The sequence below is a fragment of the Oryza sativa genome, chromosome 7, assembly GCF_034140825.1.
Source record: "Oryza sativa Japonica Group chromosome 7, ASM3414082v1".
NCBI classification, from domain to species: Eukaryota; Viridiplantae; Streptophyta; class Magnoliopsida; order Poales; family Poaceae; genus Oryza; species Oryza sativa.
In genome coordinates, this window is record NC_089041.1 from 2463742 (window position 1) to 2487689 (window position 23948).

The window sequence follows — 23948 nt, forward strand, 5'->3', positions numbered from 1 at the left end:
CGTTGTTCACCTGCGGCGGCGAGATCAGCGGATGCGTGCGCCGGGCGGGCGCGAGCCAGACAGAGATCATGGCCGCGAACCCGGCGGCTGTCGTCGTGCGCGTATCACCATGCGTCCATGCCAGAGGGGAAGGGTCGGAGAAGAAAACTCTGATCGACCTCCCTAAGGCCTTGAACTTGGGCTTGATCTCGCCCAGTCGCGCGCGCACGGCCCACGAAGGCCCATTTGTACGGATCAATCAAAGTTTTATTTTTTTTTCTTCTTCAAAGAAAAGGAAGAAAGTATCAATTCGAACTTGTCAAAATTCAATCATCTTTGGAATCTCCAAAAATGTCAACAGAAATGTAACCTAATAATTCCAATTGTAAGCATTCTTCTCTGCTCAAACTTTGTCATTAGTACTGGCTCAAACCACACGAGGGTCAGGGTTCAATCTTTCATTTTTGGGATTTGTATCGGAGGGTGCCGATATACTGAAATTTAGAATAAAATTTGATTAAATTTGAATAAAATATTATCAAATTCATAAAAAAAATTGAAAATTTCATACAAACTAGAATTTTGAACCCGTACCTGAGTATATCCGCCCTTTCCCCTCCACACAGTGCCCAGGAATCCGGTTTTGAAAATTTTTAGCTATAGTTCGTTTATTTTCTATTTCCACCACCCCTTAAGATCAACTTAGACACCCGCATCAGCTTAAATTTGGTCCAAAGTAGAGTAAAGCAAGCATGTGATACATCTCTCCATTTCGCACTAACTTCGCCCCTACCTCCATGTACATGGATGCTCATGGCAGCATGAGATGCTAACACTTGGTGGCGGTTGGTCGTGCTAGTTCTGCTTCCTTCTCCCGGCATCCGCAGCTACAACTGGATCAGATAACATCATATAACAATCACGGCGTCATGTCTGGATCTAACGCTACTTCAACTTTGCTGCTCAAGGTGTTAGGAATGGATGAGATTTGCTCCGGTCCAACGAAAAGTATCTCGAGTTACTGGTACCTCACGGTACCAAATCATTTCCAATTGTTAGATCTAACAATACACATTATGTCTAACTAGATTTAATGATCAGAAATAATTTGGTACCGTGAGGTACCGATACCTCGAGATATTTTTTTTATTGGATCGGAGTAAATGAGAACAGAGGGAGTACTCCACTCGTTAAGATTTATTTTCCATAACGCAGGGATTAATAAGGACAGTGGTTAGGAGTAAAAGATAAGCTACCCACAGTGCCACTAGTAATGCACCGACCTACGTTTAATTTCATATTAACGTACTACGTGTTTCTTTCTCTTCGATACAAAGTTGAGTTACGCTTATGCATGCATTGCACACGAATACTTAGTACACGAATAGGCTCGATCAGGAATGTAAAATACTAAAATCTGCACAAAATTTACTTTATTGTTTAATTACTGTCCCGGCAATGTTAGACAAAAACAAAACTCAGTAGTTACTCTTTTTTTAATAAAAGGGAGCTTGGTGCAAGGAGTGCTAGATCGATCAGGCTACAGGGAGAGAATCAAATAATGTAGGTAAAATGATCAGGTTAGGTACGTTTATTTGTGGTATAATATTATTGGGAGTAAAAACATAACAACTTGTTAGGTAAACTGATATTTTCATACCTACTACACAATAGTCAGTTCATATAAATTGAACTATATCAAAAAAAAAAAAGCACCATTCATCCTTTACCACGAAAATATGTAACATTAACTGCATATATCAATATACTGTTTACAGACAACTCGCTGGCTCTGTTAGAGATAAGATCCCCAGACAACTCGCTATGATCAGAATTGACACCTGAAATTTCTCGACCAGGAAAATAGTTAAGCAGGGCAGGAAACCCCAGGATTATCCATCAACCAACCAACTAGGTGCTTGCTTCAGATTTTCATCAGTACATCATCTCTAATCATCCAGGTAAAAGACAAGATCTTGTCACGTGATCATGGCCCCATGACACAGTATTATCATAGCTACTATCCAACTGACAATTGACTAACAAATCATAGTCACTCACTGTCTGCTACTGAAAGCCTTCCTGTATTTAAAGCCATGGATATCTGATGATGAACTGCATAAGAGATCATTTGCATTAATTTCAGAGATAGAGTGAGTGATCAGTTGAGTGTTGTTGCATAAACATGGCTGCCTCTGTCATGGCTTCTCTGGCTCTGAAACCATCTGCATCTCCATTACTAGAACGTTCGAAGCTTCGAGGGAAAGGGACAATGGCAAGGCCATCTTTGATCATAGTGGCCAAGAAAGCAAAGAAGATTCAGACATCCCAGCCCTATGGTCAGTACATGCTGTAAAATTCAGAGTTAATATATTAGCAACTGGCTTAAACATGAAATGGAAAATGGGTTTCTCAGTTTCATGGGTACCAATGAGTGTCTCCTGGTTATCTTATTTTTTACATGCAAAGGTGATAAATGGTAGTGAATAGAACTGTGATTGTTACCATTCATTTTTCTCTAAATTAGTTTACCTTCTCACAAAGTTATGGTATGCCACCATCTAGGGCCTGCTGGAGGAGTGGTGTTCAAGGAAGGTGTTGATGCATCTGGAAGGGTAGCCAAGGTCAGTATAAGGCTATAAGCTCAGACAAGCATATATATCAGACAAAATGGTTATTTTTCACCATTAAATTTTTCAAATTTAATCAGGGAAAGGGTCTTTACCAGTTTTCCAACAAGTATGGAGCAAATGTTGATGGGTACAGGTAAATGTTACCGATCCAATGAAGAACAATATATTTGAGATCCATGCACAAATAATAATATATAGTAACTCATAAAAATATTAGTTTCAAAGTAAAAATGGGATAAAGCATGTGAATGAATAAAAGGAGAAATTTACAGATCTAGATGAGGGAGATGAAAAGAGAAACACCTATTTATTATCTGTAAAAACAGTGAAATCCATAGCTTATCCATGACATTTTGTTGCTTCTACCGTGTTACAGCCCAATATATACCCCAGAAGAATGGTCTTCAACTGGTGATGTCTATGTTGGAGGTAAGCAAAAAAAAGGACTCGAGAAACAAGAATTTTAACACTGCGCACTGCTTATTTAAATTTCTCATGAGATGTTTATTGTTCTCACAAATTTTGTACTTACAAAATTTCTTGATTTTCCCAGGAAAGGCAGGTTTACTTCTCTGGGCAATCACTCTTGCTGGAATTCTAGTTGGCGGCGCTATTCTTGTCTACAACACTAGTGCACTGGCTTAGCTAAGTGCAGCAGACCAAGCTGTGCCTGCTTCCATGTATATAATCTTCACTAGGAATGTAACCAGTTATGTACCTGGACTGGACTTGACTGCCAGCGGTGGTAATGAATAAGGCCGAGTAATGTTAATTCTAAGTTATGCAACGATGTTTTAGTGAGCAACATAGTGTTCTTGGGCTCTAGGGACAAATAATTTTGAGTTCAACAGAGTTGGCACCTGTTGGATCATAAGAGTTAAATCAGTTGAACAGCTTATTCTGAAAAATTGGAAAATAAAGTTTTGGTAGCGTACCGATCCCCATGGAGTGCAAGTAAATCTTCATCATCGAAATATCCCCAAGGATTACATGTCATTCTCCAGTATTACAATAATAGTAATAATAAATTAGGTGCTATAAAACATACTCTGCATCAGTGAAAGTACAAAACCACAAAAGCATATTAACAATGTCTTAGTAAAATATTTTCTGATTTAACAACACCTAATAAGATAAATGTTCTTTCAGATAATAAGAATGATATCCAGCATATCCACAAAAAGGATGGCTATCACCTTCAAAAAAAAAAAGGATGGCTATCCAGGATGCATGCCTTAAGAATCTAAATTTCCATCATAATAGAAGAGGGTTTGCACCATAAAACTTATTACCCTCTTAAATAAGATTATCTATGTGAGAATCAGATTACTTTACAATGATTAAGACTTTATCCCTATATGCAAAAATCTCACAGAAATTAATATATGTTCTTTCAGACAGAAATGAAAATGATCTTCAGAACTTAAAGAACGGTGTTGATAGGCGGGAAGCATTTGACTCGCTTTGTTTCATAGTATGTTGGCTTATCTATGTGAGAATTGAAGAGTGTTCGATCAGTAATCATGCTTGTCGACACAGCTCTTTGGAGGGGTCAAGGAGGAGCTCATGATCTGGAAGGAAGCAGGCCTGTTTCCTTTTCAGGATGAGTAGCTTGTAATTGTGGGGTTTCCTGTGCTTCTTCCGTTTTCGACAGCATCCTGTCGATGTACAGTTGCCAACATGTACAGTTCCTGTTTCTTTTTGTCCCAAAACTTAATACAATTGGTTGGCCTCTTCTTCGGCCAACCCGGCTAAAATAATCTTCAGAACTTAACTCAGTGAAACTGACACACAAAGAACGAAAGAAATTTCCCAATAAGGGGAACAGATATGAATGCACTTGGTGAAATTGACTCACGAAGAACAAAACGAAATTTCTCAATCAGTGGAACAAGTAAGAAAATTCTCAGGATTATCCACTCAGCGCTAGACGTTTCCTTCGAATTCTATCATCTTCAGTTGGTCATGTGAAGGACAACGACTGATCACAAAGTAGTGGTCCATGAGCCTAGTATGCCACATAGCAGCTGACACTTGTCAAACAAAGCTTAGTCAGTTGCTGCTACTTCTAGCCTTCCTTCGTATATTTAAAGCAAGACTTTTACACAATTTAGCCAAGAAAAGAGACTGACAGCAAATTGGAGAGTAAGAGATAGCATCTTACGCATGGCAGCCTCTGTCATGGCCTCTTGTGCTCTAAAACCATCTCCATCTCCATTTTTGGAACAGACGCGAATCCGAGCCATCCAACCATCATCAAGGCCATCCTTGTTCAGAGTAATGGCCAAAAAAGCAAAGAAGATCCAGACTTCTCAGCCTTTCGGTTAGTACACGCTACAGAGTTTAGCACTGGAAAAACTGCATAGAGGTTAAGCTTCAAGTTAGTAGCTTAATTGCCCCTTGTTTCATGTATGCACAAGCACACCATTCTTTTCAGTGGCTCAAACTATTTCAGAAAAAAATCAGAGAACTAGCACTGATTCTAATGGATGACACTATCAACATAGTACTATTTTATATATGAACATATGTAATGTTAACATGTAGGACCTGGAGGAGGACCGAACCTGAAAGACGGTGTTGACGCGTCCGGAAGGCCAATCAAGGTCAGGGCTGAGGTTGAAAGCAAAATTAGAGAAAAATCAACAATAGTAAAATTTGCTCATCACTATATTTCTTTTCCATTGTAATTAGGGGAAAGGGGTCTACCAGTTTGCCAGCAAGTATGGAGCTAATGTTGATGGATACAGGTAAAACATTCATCTGAATAGAAGAACAGCAGGCATAACATTCATAACTCACCTATTGCCTTCAATTTTCATAATGGATATTTGCTGTATTTATTGTAGCCCAATATATAACCCAGAGGAATGGTCACCAAGTGGTGATGTTTATACTGGAGGTAAGCACATATAACCATCCCAAAAGGCCAAACACTTTTTAGCGCTCACCGCTACTTAAAAAATATCAGACAAATCAATTTCCAAAGCACATATAATTTTCATCCCTTGCTTTATGCAGGAAAGACAGGGTTGTTGCTCTGGGCAGTCACTCTTTCTGGAATTCTGCTGGCTGGTGCTCTTCTTGTCTACAATACTAGTGCCTTGGCTTCTTGAAGCTTGTTTTGAAGAAAACCAACTTATTGTAGTGCCATGCAAGGTTTACATATTCTAGAATGGATCTGTGTACAGCTATGTTCCTAGAATTAACTTCTGAGTGAATAAAACTATGTAAGTAATGTTCTTATGTGTTCGTGCAATAATATAGAAGCTCAATAAGCAGAGTAAACATATGGGGTTCACAACAACTGGCTAAAAGAATATCTAACTGAACATTAACGGGTAGCAAAATACTGCGTACGAAGCTCAATACAGAGCACAGTTGATAAGAGAACTGAAAAACTCATTCACTCTGTAGCACATCTCCAGTTAATGCTCAGTATTGCATTGCATACGGCTCTAGAATTTTACAAAAGAATCAATGAAATTTGCATCATAAAGACTTGTACATCAGCACAAGTACAAAAGAAATGAAGAGAGTTTTCTCCTAACTGTACCAAAATAATCTCAGTACATTGTAGGGACACTCATATATGGTGTTACAATACTAGATAGCAGTGCATCTAAACATTTTTGTTAATTTGACACTCACCCTATTCAGTTGCTTGAAGCCACTAGTTTGACCAGCATTCCATTATCATGGAACTTCAATTTTGACATCCACATATTCCTCATTCACATCCTGGGACCCTGCACGGCAGGATTCCTCAACTTCTTCGATGCACCCTAAATTGCAGGATGCATCAGAGAGCTTCAGTTCAGGCTGTGATAAATCATCAGTATTCGCACTTTGCAGAAGACCTTGATGCAACTGCAAAGCACTCTCTAGGTGCCACAGGACTTCACCAATCGAAGGCCGGCTTCTCCCTTCATCTGCAAGGCATTTTTCAGCTATCTCACTGAATTTCCTGATGGACTCCAGTGTGTAATTTCCCTCTAACCGAGGGTCGATTATGGTCTCAAGTAACTTCTGCTTTTGCCACTTGAGAGCCCACTCAGCAAGGTTTATCTGATCTCTTGGCAAGGCCGGGTTTATGACTGGCCGAGCACATAGAACTTCAAACAGCACAACGCCAAAAGAGTACACATCTGAACTTTGGGTTAACTGCTGCCTCCGATAATATTCTGGATCAAGGTAACCAAAACTCCCCTTAACAGCAGTACTAACATGAGTATGATCTAAAGGTGGACCATCTTTCGAGATACCAAAATCTGCCATCTTTGCAACAAAGTTGTCATCCAACAAGATATTAGTAGTCTTGACATCCCTGTGGATTATACCCCTGTCAAGTCCAGTGTGAAGGTAGTGAAGCCCCCGGGCTGCGCCGATACATATTTCAAGCCTCTGCTTCCATGTAAGAGCAGGAAGATCAGTTCCATAAAGGTGGCTCCTCAAGGTACCATTTGCCATGTGCTCATAAACTAAGATCATCTCATTTTGCTCATCACAGTAGCCAATCAAGGACACAAGGTGTCGGTGTCGCAGTCTTGAGAGGATCTCGATCTCAGTTTCAAACTCCTTCACACCCTGCTGAGACTCTGGATGCCCCCTCTTGATTGCCACCAGCTTGCCATCTTCCATCTCTCCCTTGTAGACCTTGCCGAAACCACCAACACCGATCACCAAGGAATCATCAAAGTTCATGGTGGCTTCTCTGATTTCTGCAACAGTGAACTGCCTTCCCATCCTGTTGCTCCCAAACGTACCTGCTGCACGAAGAGTTGGGGAGCGGGAATTTGCTGCAGGTGTTGTAGCACCATGGAGCACAAGTGGCCTCCAACCTGGTGGATTATCCTTGGTTTTGTTAGCTGAAGTCTTCTTCTTCCATCGCAGATAGAAACATACGAAAATAACACCAACAATTGACACAAAAATCACCAAACCAGCAGCTGCACCAATTAGTACCCACTTGGGGCTACGTTTCGGTTTCCCCATGGCACTGTTGAAACCTCCAATCCTCACAGTTGGATGAGCAAGATTCCCATTCCGACTGACCTTAAAGATCTCCATGCCATTCAGAAGTGCATCAGTAGCTGCAGGACCTGCTGAGGATTCAGATCCCAACTGAACCCAAAGAGTGTCCATCTGCGGTGAGGCGGCATCAAGGAAGTCCTCATGAAAAGCCTTGTTCTTCCCCCCGGCTTTCGCAAACACGTCATAGTTCTCAGCAGCAGTCTTGTTGTTTATGTAAATCTTGAACTTGCGCTGCTCCGCCTTGTCATACTCCAGCTCACAGAAATGCAACCGGACCAAGTAATCAAAATCAGGGTCAACATTAAAGCTCCAAGACACATTGAATTTCTTGTCCATGACTGAACTCTCCGTCGTCACCCTGGCAGTTTCATAGAGCCTCAAAGGCGCCGAGGTAGAATCATCACTTGACACATAGCTTATATTGGAAGAATTGGAGATGGCGCGCGCAGCACTCATAGAGAATATGAAATTTTCATCTGAATCCCACTTCCTCCACAAGCCAGGATCCTCCTTACTCTCTATCTTGCCACACCCCACACAAATCCTATACATCGTCTCGACCGCGCTATCCCCAAGACTGAAAGGACCCTTCAAGCCATAACCACCAACCTTGTTAACCGAATCAAAAACCGAGTTGCCAGACACAGGCACAATCTCCATGGCATTGATGAAGGCGAACGATTCGGCATCGGGGGAGAACTCAATCTCCAAGTTACTGGAGGTGACATTGAGAAGATACTCCTTCACGATGGCGCGGCTGGTGGAGTTGATCTTGGAGTTCCTCAGGTAGATCTCTGCAGGGACATTGAACTTGGAGACCAGCTTCAGGCCATTTGCTGAAACATCAAAGAGTGATTCTTTGGTGCTGAAATTAGTGGGTAGCTGACTGAAATGGAGCCGGAGAAAGTAGCTCCCGGCAGCGGCGACGATGAACTTGTAGCTTGAGGATGCATTGAAGATCCGGGCATTCTTGTACAAATCTCCATATGTCTCTTTCCCATCAGAATCTGGAGCTGTGGCAACTGTTCCTGGTAAGCTGAGTGTGAAGTTCTTGGGAGAAGAATCCCCAATCCATCTCCTGCCATCAACATCGGTGGTGGAATCTGAGCCGCAGTTGATCAAGATCGGCTTGGATTTTGATCCTCGCACATCCTCCAAAATCGAGAATAGAACAAGAATCAACAGCAACCAAGCGAAAGACTCCATCTTCATCTTGGGCAATCCTCGATAACCTCCAGCGCCGCAATTCTTGGGAGGACTATTAAACCCTAGCTGAATCACCAAAGATTTGTTTCTCCTTGATGTGTAGAAATCCGAACTGCGAGCGGCGATGAACCCGGAGTCGTTAATCACGAGAGGGGAAAGGCAATGGAACAGATTAAGAACAGGGAAGAATATGACAGGTGAAAACAAATACTGAAATCGAAGCGAAGAATGGAGAAATGGGAAGATTTCAGGTTCTTGGCTCCAACTCACCAATCGATTCACGCGCAGCAGCCGAGCCAAAACCAAGAAACCTCCAAACCCATAAATACAAGAGGAGACCAGCGAAGAAGAAACTGAAGAGTGACAGTTTGGCACAAGAAATGGCTGCACAGTCTCACTTCAGCTTCAGAAGTTCAGAGAGACATGAAGAACTGAAGAACAAATACCAGTAGAATGCTAGTGCTGCAAGCAAGCAAGCATTAATAATAAATTCAGCAATGTGATGCAGGAGCTGACTGATTGGATTTGGGAGGGGGAGGGAGGGAGACAGGGAGAGATATCCGCAGGAGGAAATGTGGATTGCGATTCTGCTAGATATGCAGCGACCTCCCACATGAGCACCCAGGCGTGGGCTGTCTGCTGCAGCTGCTGCTGCCACTGTCCATGACGAGCAAAGAAAGCTGGCTGATGCAAATGCAGGCTCTGGGACCGGGCAATCAATCAATCAATCATCAATCATCAATCATCACAAGCTAGCTATAGCAAGCGTGATCAGATCAGAGTCGCCAATCTGCTGTCTGAATACGATCCAGCTTGATCTCATTTACAGCTCAATCATCACACGATGCTCTGGCCCTTTTTCTGATCAGAATTCAGAATAAAACAATCAGCTGAGTTCCAGAGAAAAGAGAGGAAAAGAAAATGGAGCGGATTCTTGGGGAGCACATGCCGGTGTCTCTGCACCGAATGGACGCTAGCGCGAACAGTGGGATTTCAGTCGGCGTCTGAATCTGATTATTATTAGTAGCAGATGATTTTTCTTTTTAGGGGAGATGCACCTGCAGATGCAGCTCAGCAGCTGTACTGTACTAGCGAGCCATGAATGCTGTAGTAGCATTCGTCACTCACTGTCAGTGCAATGTGCATGCATAATGGGAGAAACTTTCAGAGAATTAGTATGATCTGATCTGATGGGGGGACACAGGGTCGTGGGTGATTGATTAGATTATGGTGTTAGGATAATTTGCAGGAGTATGGACAGAGATCGATCCATGTTACTACTGTTAGAAGTGTGTCAGGTTACAGTAGACAAGTACAGAGGTGTACGGTGCAGCTTATGCAGATACAGTAAGTAGGAGCTTATGCAGATTAGGCTGTGTTTATTCCTTCCAAAGTTGGAAGTTTGGGTTAAAATTGGTACGATGTGACTGAAAATTGTGTGTGTATGACAGGTTGATGTGATGGAAAAAGTTGGAAGTTTGGATCTAAACACAGCCTTAGCTGGATTCTGGATTCTGTGTGAACTCTCACAGCCCGTTTGGTTGGAGGGAGTTTTTAGGAGGGATTTGGAGTTTAGAGGGATGAGGTTATTAATTGTTTTGTTTGATTGGGAGACATGGGAATTTTGGTGAGATGGGTATGGAGAATTGAGGAAGGAACTCCCTCCTTTTCAATATCTGGGTAGGGGCAGATAATTGGGAGGGAATTCCTCCTTTACTTTGTCTAAGCAAATCTCAGCCATCCGTTTTTATTAATGACCAATCTCCAACTAAACTCCCTATCAATTTCCATCACCTCTACCAAATAAGATATTGGGATTAAAAATCAAATTCCCATCTTAATCTCATTATCAATTACCTCATGTAAACTCTCAATCCCCTTCCCTCGAGTTACCAACCAAGCCATCAAGTATAGAGCAGCAGCAGGAGTAGTAGTAATTACGGATTTTGTCTGAAGCAGCACTTGTTTATCTCATTATCTGTCTCTTGTTGCTTCAGATTTTGGTCGCTGTTTTTATCAACAAATTTATGAATAGTACTAGTAATATAATCTCCTTGCGTATTAAAAAAAAGAAAACTAGTAATATAATAGTCCTATATGTTTATTTCACCGCATTGTTAATACTGCCAAGCCAACAGACAAGGTAAAATGTAGTACTCCCTTAGTTTTTAAATATAACAACTTCTTACACTAAAGTTATCTTAAAATATAAATTATAACAATTTATCTACCAACATTCTTTTCTAAATCAATCACCACTCTCAATCATTCAGTTTTTCACCTATCTATTTATCAACCAATCAGAATCTTCTCTCATTTAATTCTACCTATTTTATTAATAACTATACTGAACACTAATTCTTTTTATATTTTAGAACAGTATTAAATTGCAGTTTTATATTCTATAAAACGGTAGTAGTATAGTACTTCTACTAGTAGTAAATTGAAATTTTTTATTAGCATCACCGACACAAAGGAGGACAAGGAATCATTCTGCAGGAAAGAAGGCAAGCAAGCTGGTTTGCACCTGCATGTGGCGACGGATGCGGCGGACGCGACGCGTGGCGTACGCGCCGCGCGTGTTTGTGCGTGCACGGGCGCGCCACGGCGCGCCAGGGTGTCGCGATTTTGACCAGCGTGCGACTGCGACTCGCAGCAAGGAAAGGCAGGCTGGTGCATCCCTTCCTTGAGCTGGGTTGACAGGGCGAAAGATAGGCGAGCGAAAGGAATTAAAAGGTGCTTTTTGAAGGAAAGAAAGAAAAGATAGGGGATTATTAAAGCTTACAGATCGATGCAACTATTAACAATCTGTCGTCGTTCAAAAAAAAGATGGAAAAAAAGAGAAAATGCTGCATCTTATTCGATTAATTGTTCAGAACAAATTGCAAGCATATATAGCGTATTCTTTTGCTACTACTCCGGAGTAGCTACTAGCGAAGCTTGCTTTTGCCTATTGCTTTGTCAGGTTGGAACGTTTGGGTTTGACTCATCAAAATTCAGCTGGCAGTGGCACTCTTTTTTCCTCAACAAGAAAAAGTTCAATCCTTTAGTACAAATCGTCTTGGACTCTTGGTGCCTTGGTGGGGTGGGCCATGCTGGGCCCAATTCAAAGTTTGTATGCCTATCTGTAGGCCGTGGCCCAACCAGGCAAAGCAGAGAGAGCGTCTTGGGCCAAGAAAGAAAAATAAGCTCTTCACCCAAAGGAATATATATGTTTTTTTTTTGTTCCACAATTGAATCATGATCTTGCAAGATGGTTGGAAGACTGTGTTCCAATCCTGCAAGATGGTTGAAAGATTGTGCTCCAGTCCTAAAGATGAGAGTGAGACCAAACAGACCGATATAGGCATTTTGTGATCCGATGGAGCCATTTGGATCATGAGGCTACACATTATCTGATCATACTCTATGCAGTACAAAAGTGCAACCCCATCTGGATAGTACATATCTGCTGCTAGCAACATCAGTTTGAGGTTAATTTAACTCCTTGACAGATTGCTCAAGATACGCTAGTTTTCTCTGCTTTTGTTTGGACGCAAGCTAGAAAGTTATCCAATGTCATCAGCTCACTTGTCTCCTCCTGAATGTCTTGTACTCTTATAGGCTGTAGCTGTGGTGCCATGGAAATCAGCCATTTGGCAGGAGAAGAGGCCATCAAGGGGTTGAGATCAATCCAAAAACAATGGTAACAACGACCAGAGATTATATGTATTCTTGCAGCTGCATATAATACGGATTAAGTCCTCTTGAGTCTTGATAATAATGGAAGGCAGGTCTTCTGGGAAGAGGAATTTTGTCCGTCACCGATGGCAGTGGGTGTTGGACAATGTGGCGTAAGAAAAGTAAACTAGCGTTGAAGTGCTGAACTAATCTGCATGCCGTTTCTGACAGCAAAATACTATGCCATTTGGAGCACAAATGGTTTGAGTTTTTTTGTGAGTAGAGCTGGAGCATATGCATGCTAGACTGCAGCACAGTTTCGACATGTCACTGATGCAAATCATGCAACTCTTCGGACATACAAAAGGCAAAACCAACCAGCATTGAATTTGTCACCTGTTGCAAGTTTCAGAAAAAGAAAGTCAAAGATCATGTATTGTTTCAGATGAAAATTAACAACACTTAGATATAAACTCGAACTTGCCAGTTTAACATGTAAAAATTGATGTCAGTTTTTACCCAAGCACAAGAATGCAGTTGTAAATGCAAATATACCCAAAAGTGCTCTCAAGATTCAGGATTTGATACCATAATTGAGAGTATGCTAACCCACTGCCGTCGGTAACATCAGCCGGAGAAACGCCGATCAGTAACATCCTGTAGCAAAACGACAACCACAAATCGAGATTAGAAGCCTGTGACGTCCGGCGTAGACATGTAAATTAACCCGGCCGTCTCGCCATTGGACGAGCGTGTGGACAGCCGCCCTTCAATTGCAGCATTAATATTTCCTATATCATCTTCTTCTTCCCTGTCCCTTTCTCCTCGACGAAGCGCACACACACAATGATGCAATGTGTTGGTGCACCTAACGCGTACATATATATAACCATAAGGTTGCACTCACCTAGTTGCAGACTTGTAGGTGACAGCAAGAGAAATCCTTCTCCATTGTCACTGTGTCAGTTTGTTTGTTTAGCACTAGCTGCTGTTGGTGTCCGCAGAGATGCAGAGGTACACGAAGACGGGTGGTGAGATATGGGACATGGAGAAGAGCCAGAGCCCGCGCATGGGGAGCGTCATCCTCGGCGTCGACGGCGGCGCCGGCAACACCGTCTGCGTCTGCATCCCGGCGGCCATGCCCTTCGCCGACCCTCTCCCCGTCCTCTCCCGCGCCGTCGCCGGCTGCTCCAACCACAACTCTGTTGGAGGTATCATCTCATCTGCATGCCAGGACTCCTGTACAAGTTTCTGTGGCCACAAAATTATTCAAAATTTCAGTATTACATGGTTTTCATAGAATCATAGTTATGCACATGGTGATGATCTGTAGATAAGTAGTAGAAATGTGTTGAAAACTAGGCCAAAAATCAGAACTTGTCCTTTTTTTTGCTTTGATATGTTCAGAAGATAAGGCAAGGGAGACACTGGAAAGAGTGATGGCTCAAGCTCTTCTCAAGGCACGCCGGAGACGATCAAATGTATGTGCTGTCTGCTTGGCTGTGGCTGGCGTTAATCACCCGATTGATCAACAAAGAATGCTGGACTGGCTGAGGTTTGCCTACTTATTACTATTTATTTAACAGAACAGGAAAGATTTGCAGCTATTCACAAAACCTTATTGCAGCAAATCCTATTGTTTCCTAGGGAGATATTTCCAAGTCATGTCAAGTTGTTTGTAGAGAATGATGCGGTAGCGGCATTAGCAAGTGGAACCATGGGAAAGCTCCATGGATGTGTGTTGATCGCAGGAACTGGGACCATAGCCTATGGTTTCACCAGAGATGGCAGAGAAGCTAGAGCAGCAGGTGCAGGACCAGTTCTGGGTGACTGGGGCAGGTCAGTAACCAGTTCATGTACATGAATATAGCTCAAAGGTTTGCATTTTAGTGAAGGTCCATGTGGCTGGAATTCGGTTGTGTGAAACTAATTCATGCTCATTGTGTCTGCCATAAGTTTATTTCAGAAATTGGTTCAGCGGCAATTACTGATTCTAGCTGTGTGGCATGTGCAGTGCATATGGGATTTCAGCACAGGCATTGACAGCAGTAGTGAGGGCTTATGATGGTCGGGGTCCTGAAACAGCGCTTACAAACAGCATCCTTGACTTCCTTGGACTCGCATCACCAGACGAATTGATAGGGTAATCCTTTAGCTCACTCAATTTGTTGGTTCTACTGCAAATGAAAAGAACATACTTCACAAATAAGTAATAGTTTGATTATGGTTGGTGAAGTTATGGTGTAAAGAACTTGGTTATCAAGCTGAAATGTTTGTATGGCATTTCTTTCACATAATGATGATAATTGAAGAGTATAATATCACAGGAAATATATTTCAGCAAATGAATCACCGAGCATAGATAGCATTTACTTACCTGATTACTTCTTCACACAACAGCTGGACATATGAAGACCAATCTTGGGCGCGAATAGCTGACCTTCTTCCGGTTGTGGTAGAATCTGCTGAAGCTGGTGATGAAGTAGCAAACAAGATCTTGCACAATTCAGTTGGTGAACTAGCTTCCAGTGTCAAGGCTGTAGTGCAAAGACTTGAATTGAGCGGTGAAGGTGAGATAGGGATTTCTTTCTAACTGAAATGCATAACTGGCCTGGCACAAAAGTCATCAGTAATTTCAGATATAAAAACGGAAAACGAGAAAAATTAGTGCTCATAAAAAATAAATAATACCTCAAAATTCCTTTATTGGCTTTACCTCAACAAAACATGTTACAAGATGCTTATGCTTCTGCAGATGGAAAAGACCATTTTCCTCTTGTTATGGTTGGTAAAGTTCTCATGGCAAACAAGAGATGGGACATTGGAAAAGAAGTGATAGATTGTGTTACCAAAACTTATCCAGGAGCCTATCCAATACACCCCAAGGTGAACACAAATGCAGAATTGCACCAATAGTTTGCCTTTGATCATAATGACTACTACAAGATATCGTCTTCAGATTCTTCTATCTTCAATGATTGAGTAAAATTTAAGATCGATTCAAATAGAAATGGAAGAAATTCAGCTACATCACATATCTTTTGGATTCTATGACGAAATCTTTAAATTGATCTTCATCAGCTTATATTTGCTTTACCTGCAGGTGGAACCAGCTGTTGGTGCAGCACTGTTGGCATGGAATGCTGTAGCAAGTGAATTAGACGGTAGTCCTCGGACTGTTGCCTAGAATGTGATCTTCCATCATATTCTTGTATATTACATTAGTGTTTTGCATTTGTTGCACCAAGTTGCTTTGGATATTTGTAATCGTTTCAAGAAGCACCATCATGAGAAAGATAAAGAAACTAGTGTAACCAGAATCAGAGTTTTGCTCCAAATGAAAATTTCAATTTATCAACTAAACTTTAACAGGAAGCACGCACAGGCAGCACAAGACTATGAACAGATAAGGGCAATAAGAAAAGCAACATCACTTACTATGCAGTTGAAATGTTGAATATTGCTCGACCAAAACTGCAAAATGATGACCAAAATTTGCATGTCATTAGTGTCAACATAGTGTAGGAACCCCAACTTTCACTTTGCAGTTTACAAAAAAACTGCACACTTTAGAGTGAAATTTATCCCCCAAGAAAACCTTCAACTGCATCATGAGCATGAGGCTACCTGATAATTTAGGCCACTGGACAGGCGAGCTAGCAACAACACAATTGAAATTGATATTTCAAATAATCGCAACTTCAGTTTCCAAATTATAAAGAAATTACAAAATTTAGTTTGAATTTGCCTCCAAAACAATCAGCAAATATTGTACATGACAGTATCCCGTTGTATTCATAATTAATCCCCAAAAAATAAGGAAATAATAACTTACTTCGAAGCTGTGAATTCTTACAATATGATGTATGTGTAGTATACAACTAAGAGAAACATCATTTCTATACAGGCTGCAGGCAAAAATGCTATCAACCCTCACCGATTACGAACTAAACATACCGTAATCACTGCATCAGAAGGCTATTCAGTATTAACTTCTATATACACCATACAGGGTGAAAACCTACAAAACCATCTGTGGAGTGAGGCAATGTGCTTCCACGATGTTACTGCACCCATCACCCACATGATATCTAGACTTTAGACACACACATTACTATAAATCAGATACCTACATGCGGTGCAACTGCCTTTCACCTAGAGGTCCAAAATTGAGTCTGACGAATCCCCTTGATTTCATAATGACTGCATATTCGCTTGGTCGATTTGCTCATGGAGAGATTTCAGATGCTTGAAACATGTTGCTCCTCCACCATGGCATCAATTATCCTACTAGAAATCCTAAAGCCTTTGTCAACTAAATATTGCTAAATTATCTGTAAAAATATCAAGGGTAGATTAATAGTAAGCACTTGTTAATGCCTGTCATAAACAGTAATTTTGTAGTAAAAACATAAATATTACTGAATACTCCCTCCGTTTTTTAATATATGACATAATTGACTTTTTGATATACGTTTGACCATTTGTCTTATTCAAAAAAATTATGTAATTATCATTTATTTTATTGTGTCTTGATTTATCATCAAATGTTCTTTAAGCATGACATTTTTTTATATTTGCACAAAAAAATTGAATAAGATAAATGGTCAAACGTTTGTTAAAAAGTCAATGGCGTCATATATTAAAAAATGGAGGTAGTATTAGACAAGTTTGTTTGAGACTTAAGGTCAAGAGTCCTAAGACCAAAGAATACCGCGATACATCTTCCTGATGTTTTAACAAGGCAATTTTGATACATCGTGTATTATCAAACAATACGTAAAGTATGGGGATTGTTTCCAAGTGGAGTCTAGAGAATGCGGTTACGATTAACTGCTTTAACCACTCCCAGTCCCGCACGTGTGCTAAAAGCGGATACTAATGATGGATAACAAAGACCATCTTACCTAGCTGCTCCAACTTAAGATGTATCCTGTAAGTCCTCTTTTTGTTTACTTCTTAAACCTGCAACAAGCTTGCATGTCTTCAAGAAAGCATCTAGCAACTGCACACACAACATCAAGTATGAATTATATTACTCTTGTGAATATAAATGATCTATTCTATGTATATAAACGGAAGCATATTAACATTAATTTTGTGAATATATAAACTTTAATAGCTAAAAGTAGTCATTGCAATTAAAGAAGCACCAATACCAAAGGAGTAAAAAAAAATTAAATGATTCAAACCATGGAAGAATAGAAAGTTAGAATTGGTCACATGAAATTTAACTTACCCCAGGATATTGCTGAAATACTGGAGAGTAATGCTCGAGAGTCACGTATATCTTTTGAACAAGACTTAAGAGTGTGCTAACCTTATTTCCTAAAACGTCAACCTGAATCAAATAAAATCAATTAAATATTTATAATATTAACTTAGAATGACAAAGTGTCATTTCAATCAATTGGAAGCACACTCAAACAAAGAGCCTAATGTTAAACAGTAACTGAGTCTTTAGAATGGTCACAGAAAGATCACTGCCATGTAGGATATCGAAGAGTTGTGTACGAAAAAGGGAACAATCTGAGATAACAATAATCAGACTAAAAGAAAGAGCAAGGCACAGAAGGAATCTAATTAAGAAGCACATAAAAGGTTACTGCACTGAGCTGACAAACAAAAAGGCGTGAGCATGCAGTGTTGATCATTACAATCAATAAAGTCATTTTGTATAGAACTATATAGTCAAGAAAATGGAACACAAAAGGATTACCATTTTTGAAACTTTGATTGACTCCTGATTTAAAAAAAGCACATGTTAGTAAATATTAGGAAAGAAATACCTCAGCTTCAGCTTTTCGGAGTTGAGACCGTCTTGTGTCTAGCATTTGCTTATACCAAAGGCCCTTCTTTGTTAGCACAAGTGCCTGCTGTACCATATGCTTGCATTGATAACCCAGAATTTCAGGCCTGAATTCAACAATACTCATATTAGTTTGTGCTAGCACGAAGACTACGATTATATATTGAAGCAATCCCATATCACAAGTTGCAGTCATCATGAGGATTTTATAGGCATTATTGTACAGCTAGTCTCCACAACCAATGACCTATATTTGGATCTTCAATAAAACCAGATCACTAAGCATAATATTATCATAAAGAAAGCCTAATTGAGCTGTTTTACTATGTTCTGCATGAAAAATGAGCACCAGGGCCTAGGCAGCTCAGGAGATTAGTAATTAGAAAGACTAAAAGATAGATGGACATACCCTTTTTCACTTCCCTTCATATCCCCTGACATTTTATTTTCAATCTGCACAAATTCTTTTGACAAATCCATAATGGATACCAAAATGAATTCTAGTTGCTTTTCTTGCTCATTTTTACCTAGAATACCATTATAATCCAATTCGTTTGATTCAACTTCCTTCAAGGCAGTTGAGGCAATCTCTAAAGTTTGCTTCAGTTTGATGAGCTCCTCATACTCTGCATTCTGCTCAGAAATGGCATATGATCTCCTAGGTGATACATGAGGCTCCATCTCGATATCACGGAGTATCATTTCCTCATTGTCTTGTTTGATTAACTCAGGATAGTCCTGGTTATTTTGGATGCCATGCTCCTTTTCTTGTTTTGACAACTTCTCCTTTAACCTCTGGTTTTCTTCATTAGCTAAACGTAACGCCGTCTCCTTTTCTGAGAGTGCAGCTTCAAGTGAAGTCACTTTTTCTTGATAAGTTAGTGCAGGGTCCTGCAGGCTGTTCCTATAATCATCAAACATTCTTTTTGTAACAGTTTGATACACTTCATCTCTAATAGTGCTTTGAATGTGTAGATCCTCATAGTCCCCTTTAATTTTGTGGAGCTGCCTTGAAAGTTTCTCCTCCAGTGACAATTGAAATGACATTTTCCTGCTGGCATCAGAAACCTGGCGTGATAAATCCTTAATATCCTTCATCTTTTCTGCAAGCAAACCTCGAAGATTCTGGTTTGCATAGTATAGTGAATCAATTCTACCAGTCAATCTGCCCCTTTCCTCAAGTACCTGATTAGTGCTGAAAGCTGTAGGTGCATTTATGGTATTCAAAATGATTTGATCAACTCTTGAAATGATCTCAGGAACTTTCTTTCTTAAAGGCTCGAATTCAGGATCATACTTAAGAGCCAATGATCCCTTTTCCCGTTTGAATTTGAACAACTCTTCGGTTTTCTCTTGCAATGACAATTCATGTAGCCTTTTTAGTTTACTAATCTCAAATCTGAAGTACTTTATCATTTCTTCTCTATTCATACCCTTCAGATGCCGGAAGTCAGATTTTTCTGAAATAACTTCTCTGGGACATACAGATTTCTGAGTTGCGGAGCTGATGTTTTCCTCATTGGAAGATGGCGTGCGTTCTTCCCCTGACTTTTTTCCAAAGAATTTGTGTTTCCATCCGCTACTCCAGTTACCAAAATGTTCATGCTTGCTGTTCAAAATATTTGATTCTTCTTCTGAAGGTAAAAGCATATCAGCAATGTCAATCAGTTCTTCATGGATAGCACCACACTGAACAACAGTTTCCTTCCAATTCTTTTTCAGAGTGTTCACTATGGAACTTTGTTCATACAGCTTCCTCTCTAGCTCATCCTGAAGGCTTTTAATGCAGTCTCCGATCATAATGCTGGTGACCTCTAATTGCATCTCGTGTTCCCACTGGAGATCACGAATTGAAGCACTGAACAAGCTCAGCATCTCCTTGATTTGCCGGAACACCACAACCAGAAGTAGCTTGAAGCCATTGAAGCCCTCATATATCTCAACAAGCTTCCCATGGTGACACACCATAGGGCATGAACCATTTGCATCACCATCATGGACCAAGCTATGACTTTTCAGGAACCTTATATCCTCCTTGAGCTTATTAAGGTGCTGTTCAACTTCCAGTTTCATCAAATCTAAGTACTCCGTGTAATTAATCTCTACATTTGCATCCAACAAGTGCTGGCGCAGCCGTGACATTACAGTTGCAAACGCCTCAAAGTTGCTCCCGATATCACAGCTGCGATGGTAGGACAACAACCATGGTGGCGGCACTTCCAAATCGTTGAACTTTTCAGCCTCGCTGTTAAACTCACTAATGGAAGAGGAAGACGTTCTGTCAATCAATGGCCCGCTGAATAAGGACAGATCATTGTGAGCAGTACATCGTGATTGGCAAGTAGAGGCTGGTATAATCATTCTACCAGTAAATGGGTCCATTCTTTCATCCAAAACCTGCAACATTTTCAAACTTAAGATTTGGTATAAAATAGATTTAAAATTCGATGAAACATGCTTAGCACAATAGCATCTGTTACGAAAACAATCAATGCGGTTTCATCAGAAATGGGTGTGATAATCATGGTCACACAGGCATTTGTCGTGATTGAACACAAAAAAACAGGGTTCCTAGAACTATCAGATACTGCTTGCCTGGCTATACTGATTGGCAAAATAGCAGTTCAGAGAAGCTGAGCTCCACCGCCAGAGCAGTATGCGAAGCAACAGGCGACGCTAACAATACTAACAGAGAACACAAGCCCTACATAAAAATAAAAACACTAGATACTTCACTGCCCACTCCATTCTATTCATTGCAGAATGCAGATACCAAGCAAACCCGCAGTAAAAAAATGCAGGAAGTAACCGCAGGTCACAGTGCGGTGAAGCAGAGTAATTAACGGCAGTTTCGTTCACAGGTTCACTCTGCTCATCCTCCAAACTCCCCCACAAACCAACCAGCAGATTCCCGCAGCTCGATCCCAAAAAAAACCCTTCCGCAATCGCAGCGGAGCGAAGCATCCCCAGTACCACAACCTAGGCGCAACGCAACCCCCCGAATCGCACCGCACCCTCGGATGAACGAACCGAACGCACAAATAAAATAAAATAAAATTCACAGTGAGCGGAAAACACAGTAGCAGCTTACGGGTTGGATCCCCGCCATGGACGGGAGCCGCCTGAGCTCCCCCCCTCGTCGCCGTGGGCTCGCCGCTCGCCTCCCTCTGCGCTGCAGCCTGCAACCGCAAGCGTCGGGCCTCGGGCGGGCGAGGAGGGAGGGAGGATGCGGCGGCAGCGGTAGGGTTTGGGGATAAGGGGCAGCAGCGGCAGTGGAGTGGAGGAGATCGCGCGTGGTGGTGAATCGTGGGAGAGAGAGAGAGAGGCGGTAAATTTTTTGGTTGGGAGCAGTGGACGATCGAGCAGCGATCGCGAGGAGGAAGACGACGAGGAGGATGACGCAGCACTCGCGGCCAGCCAAGCGAAGCAAGCGATGAACGAGTCGAGTCACCTCGCACAGTGGCAAGCCGGGGGGGTAAAAGGGTAATAATAACAATATAATAAATGAATAAAATATTCATGCCGCGCGCGTTGGGAGGCGGAGAGCGCGGGGGTGGTAGACTAGTGGGAGTAGTAGCACAAGGCTACGCGGGTAGGCCGGTCACTGAGCGGTGGGTCCCACGTTGCCAGGGCCCACCCATCGGTGGAGTAGTTGGGGCGACGGGTGGAAGCGGGGGCATCGAGCGCTGAGCTGGATGGGGCGCGCGAGCGTGGAGATTCGTGCGGGGTTTGAGGGTGGCCGTTGGATCGGTCGGGTCGTAGTAGTAGTAGGGGACAGCAGTGGGCGGCTGGGCGTTGCATCCAGCTGGTCCGCGAGCTGCCGTTTCCATGGCTTTTTTTAAAAAAAATGAACCGCACAAGACGATGCGAGTTTTAAATATTAATATAGCAAGAGAAAAATACAAATCTATAGTCCTGAAAGACTATAGATAGAAAAAAAAATACAACCAAACCGTGCGCGTCTACAACAACACCCGCTGCGATAGCGAAATAAGAGATCTTCGAGACGACACCTCTAAGAAAGGAATGACATCAAGAATGCCGTTGTCACCTGTCCCGGGGAGTCAAGACAAGGTTTTCATCTGAAGAAAGTAAATGAGGAAGACCAGAAAAAGCAGCAACACCCCAAGAGGAAAGCGGCACCCGCAGACGTCGTTGTTGCCGGCCCGAAGGCAGAGCTTTCGCCCAAATTCTCGTCCCTCCAAAGAACTAAGCTCATGCATACTCTGCTACTGCCATCATCGAAAACCTTCGACGCACATTCGACGCACAGGCACCTCGTCGGTGCCACACCGCTGGCCGACTGTCAAGGGGGAGCTCGACCCTCGACACGTGCCCGCTCCATCCACGCAGTTGGGTTAGATGGGGAGAGGGTGAGAGAGGAATGGATCCCCTCTCTCCCCCCCCCCCCCCGCTAACCCGCCTAACGTGGCCATCTTTTCCATGGCATTTTTGGGATTGGAGTTGGACCCTTTTTTTGCGCTATGTCATAGAAAATTTTTAAGTTGTTGTTCTCGTATATATATGCTGGCTTTCAGATAGACTAATAGTTAGCAATGAACGCTTCTATTAAACTTGTTGTGATATTTCCGAGAAACTCATGTATCCTAGGTACTCCTCCATTCTCAAGTACACTTCACTACTAATCAAAACAATTTTTAACTTTGACTATTACTCAATTTTAATGATCCGTCTATTCTAAAAATAAAAGATTTTAACCGGATGTGACACATCATAATATTACAAATTTAAACTGGTTTTATATCTTGAGATGGAGGGAATATATGTTCCGGGTGACACATTTAATCAAGTCTCATCTATCCATGACTTCAGGGTTTGGATGTAAATGTCGGGTTTAATTTATTTTCTGTGAAAAAAGACTCCAGGGAAAACAGAACTTACGGTTTATAGCAGTCCATCGAGAAATTTTGATTGCGATTCTATATATTTAATTACGGGTTCAGTGGACATTTACTTAAAATACTGGATTTGGATCTGATCTGTCGTAGATCCAGAGAAATAGCATTGTCCATACTGGCAGGTGAGACAAGGGTAGCATCGCCAACCATGTGCCTTTGTTATTGCCAACACGGCCTACCATGGTCTTCACCAAATGGATCTACTTAAGAATTAGTATGCTTTAAGATAGGAATTGCATCAAGCTTTCTGCTTTTTCCCATTTCTCAACAAAATTTTCAAGTCTTACTGAAAATAAACAAATTATTATGAGGGTTTGAATCAAAGGGCCTGTTTAGATCCCCTGGCAAAATTTTGCACCATGTCACATCGAATGTTTGGACACATACATAGAGTATTAAATATAAATAAAAAAAATAACTAATTACACAGATTGCGTGTAAATCGCGAGACGAATCTTTTAAGCCTAATTACGCCATGATTTGACAATGTGGTGCTACAGTAAACATTGTTGATGACGGATTAATTAGGTTCAATAAATTCGTCTCGCAGTTTACAGGCAGAATCTGTAATTTGTTTTGTTATTAGACTACGTTTAATACTTCAAATGTGTGTCCGTATATCCGATGTGACACGCCAAAACTTTACACCCCTGTATCTAAGCACAGCCAAAGACTTGTTTTGAAACCTTTACAGATACAGGTAGCTCT

General features: G+C 41.4%; 5 protein-coding genes and 1 long non-coding RNA gene across 17 annotated transcripts; 3 read left to right on the forward strand and 3 right to left on the reverse strand.

The window, feature by feature from the left end:
* The first annotated feature begins 1710 nt into the window (after positions 1–1710).
* LOC4342395 (photosystem II 10 kDa polypeptide, chloroplastic) lies at positions 1711–3394 on the forward strand. The gene is made up of 5 exons (XM_015792073.3): positions 1711–2318; positions 2545–2603; positions 2690–2745; positions 2989–3041; positions 3166–3394. Exons 1-5 carry the CDS (start codon positions 2165–2167, stop codon positions 3255–3257), a joined length of 414 nt encoding a protein of 137 aa, XP_015647559.1. The 5' UTR covers positions 1711–2164; the 3' UTR covers positions 3258–3394.
* A 615-nt stretch (positions 3395–4009) lies between these two features.
* Positions 4010–5279, reverse strand: LOC136357471 (uncharacterized). The gene is made up of 2 exons (XR_010742771.1): positions 5180–5279; positions 4010–4970 (listed from the first exon to the last, which is right to left on the reverse strand). It is a non-coding gene; the product is annotated as an uncharacterized lncRNA (long non-coding RNA).
* LOC107276047 (photosystem II 10 kDa polypeptide, chloroplastic) lies at positions 4724–5900 on the forward strand. Its single transcript, XM_015792072.3, has 5 exons — positions 4724–4935; positions 5160–5218; positions 5307–5362; positions 5462–5514; positions 5634–5900. Exons 1-5 carry the CDS (start codon positions 4779–4781, stop codon positions 5726–5728), a joined length of 420 nt encoding a protein of 139 aa, XP_015647558.1. The 5' UTR covers positions 4724–4778; the 3' UTR covers positions 5729–5900.
* Positions 5901–6035: 135 nt separating this feature from the next.
* LOC4342396 (probable receptor-like protein kinase At1g30570) lies at positions 6036–9714 on the reverse strand. Its single transcript, XM_015792071.3, has 2 exons — positions 9123–9714; positions 6036–8964 (listed from the first exon to the last, which is right to left on the reverse strand). Exon 2 carries the CDS (start codon positions 8856–8858, stop codon positions 6309–6311), a length of 2550 nt encoding a protein of 849 aa, XP_015647557.1. The 5' UTR covers positions 8859–8964; positions 9123–9714; the 3' UTR covers positions 6036–6308.
* Positions 9715–12175: 2461 nt separating this feature from the next.
* LOC4342398 (WPP domain-associated protein) lies at positions 12176–21782 on the reverse strand. Of its 11 annotated transcripts, none has more exons than XR_010742763.1 (14): positions 21413–21782; positions 18731–20718; positions 18302–18428; positions 17752–17853; positions 17420–17517; positions 15951–15986; positions 15610–15695; positions 15362–15481; positions 15204–15261; positions 14890–15123; positions 14605–14689; positions 13420–13763; positions 13101–13169; positions 12176–12908 (listed from the first exon to the last, which is right to left on the reverse strand). XR_010742763.1 is itself a non-coding variant. In XM_066312738.1 (6 exons), exons 1-5 carry the CDS (start codon positions 21428–21430, stop codon positions 17434–17436), a joined length of 2319 nt encoding a protein of 772 aa, XP_066168835.1. In that variant the 5' UTR covers positions 21431–21782; the 3' UTR covers positions 16040–16168; positions 17420–17433. The 11 variants fall into 11 exon arrangements, 2 of the variants coding, with proteins under 2 accessions (XP_066168835.1, XP_015646841.1); XR_010742765.1 differs by having other exon boundaries at positions 12701–12908; positions 13068–13169; XR_010742764.1 differs by having other exon boundaries at positions 15229–15481.
* LOC4342397 (uncharacterized) lies at positions 13440–15835 on the forward strand. 2 transcript variants are annotated; one of them, XM_015791357.3, is made up of 7 exons: positions 13440–13723; positions 13923–14067; positions 14160–14351; positions 14527–14655; positions 14913–15082; positions 15268–15398; positions 15616–15835. In XM_015791357.3, the coding sequence occupies exons 1-7, from the start codon at positions 13519–13521 to the stop codon at positions 15697–15699; spliced, it is 1056 nt and encodes a 351-aa protein (XP_015646843.1). In that variant the 5' UTR covers positions 13440–13518; the 3' UTR covers positions 15700–15835. The 2 variants fall into 2 exon arrangements, with proteins under 2 accessions (XP_015646843.1, XP_015646842.1); XM_015791356.3 differs by having other exon boundaries at positions 13519–13723; positions 13920–14067.
* Positions 21783–23948: the final 2166 nt, after the last annotated feature.

Coding starts and splice junctions, on each gene's coding strand:
- LOC4342395 (XM_015792073.3), top strand. CDS start 2,165: ATGGCTGCCTCTGTCATGGCTTCTCTGGCTCTGAAACCATCTGCATCT. Junction 2,319..2,544: donor TCAGACATCCCAGCCCTATG/GTCAGTACATGC, acceptor GCCACCATCTAG/GGCCTGCTGGAGGAGTGGTG. Junction 2,604..2,689: donor CATCTGGAAGGGTAGCCAAG/GTCAGTATAAGG, acceptor AAATTTAATCAG/GGAAAGGGTCTTTACCAGTT.
- LOC107276047 (XM_015792072.3), top strand. CDS start 4,779: ATGGCAGCCTCTGTCATGGCCTCTTGTGCTCTAAAACCATCTCCATCT. Junction 5,363..5,461: donor GCTAATGTTGATGGATACAG/GTAAAACATTCA, acceptor TATTTATTGTAG/CCCAATATATAACCCAGAGG. Junction 5,515..5,633: donor TGGTGATGTTTATACTGGAG/GTAAGCACATAT, acceptor TGCTTTATGCAG/GAAAGACAGGGTTGTTGCTC.
- LOC4342396 (XM_015792071.3), bottom strand. CDS start 8,858: ATGAAGATGGAGTCTTTCGCTTGGTTGCTGTTGATTCTTGTTCTATTC.
- LOC4342397 (XM_015791356.3), top strand. CDS start 13,519: ATGCAGAGGTACACGAAGACGGGTGGTGAGATATGGGACATGGAGAAG. Junction 14,352..14,526: donor GTTCTGGGTGACTGGGGCAG/GTCAGTAACCAG, acceptor TGGCATGTGCAG/TGCATATGGGATTTCAGCAC. Junction 15,399..15,615: donor CCTATCCAATACACCCCAAG/GTGAACACAAAT, acceptor CTTTACCTGCAG/GTGGAACCAGCTGTTGGTGC.
- LOC4342398 (XM_066312738.1), bottom strand. Junction 18,429..18,730: donor ATGAAGGGAAGTGAAAAAGG/GTATGTCCATCT, acceptor TGTTGAATTCAG/GCCTGAAATTCTGGGTTATC. Junction 17,518..17,751: donor TATTTCAGCAATATCCTGGG/GTAAGTTAAATT, acceptor TTGTGTGTGCAG/TTGCTAGATGCTTTCTTGAA.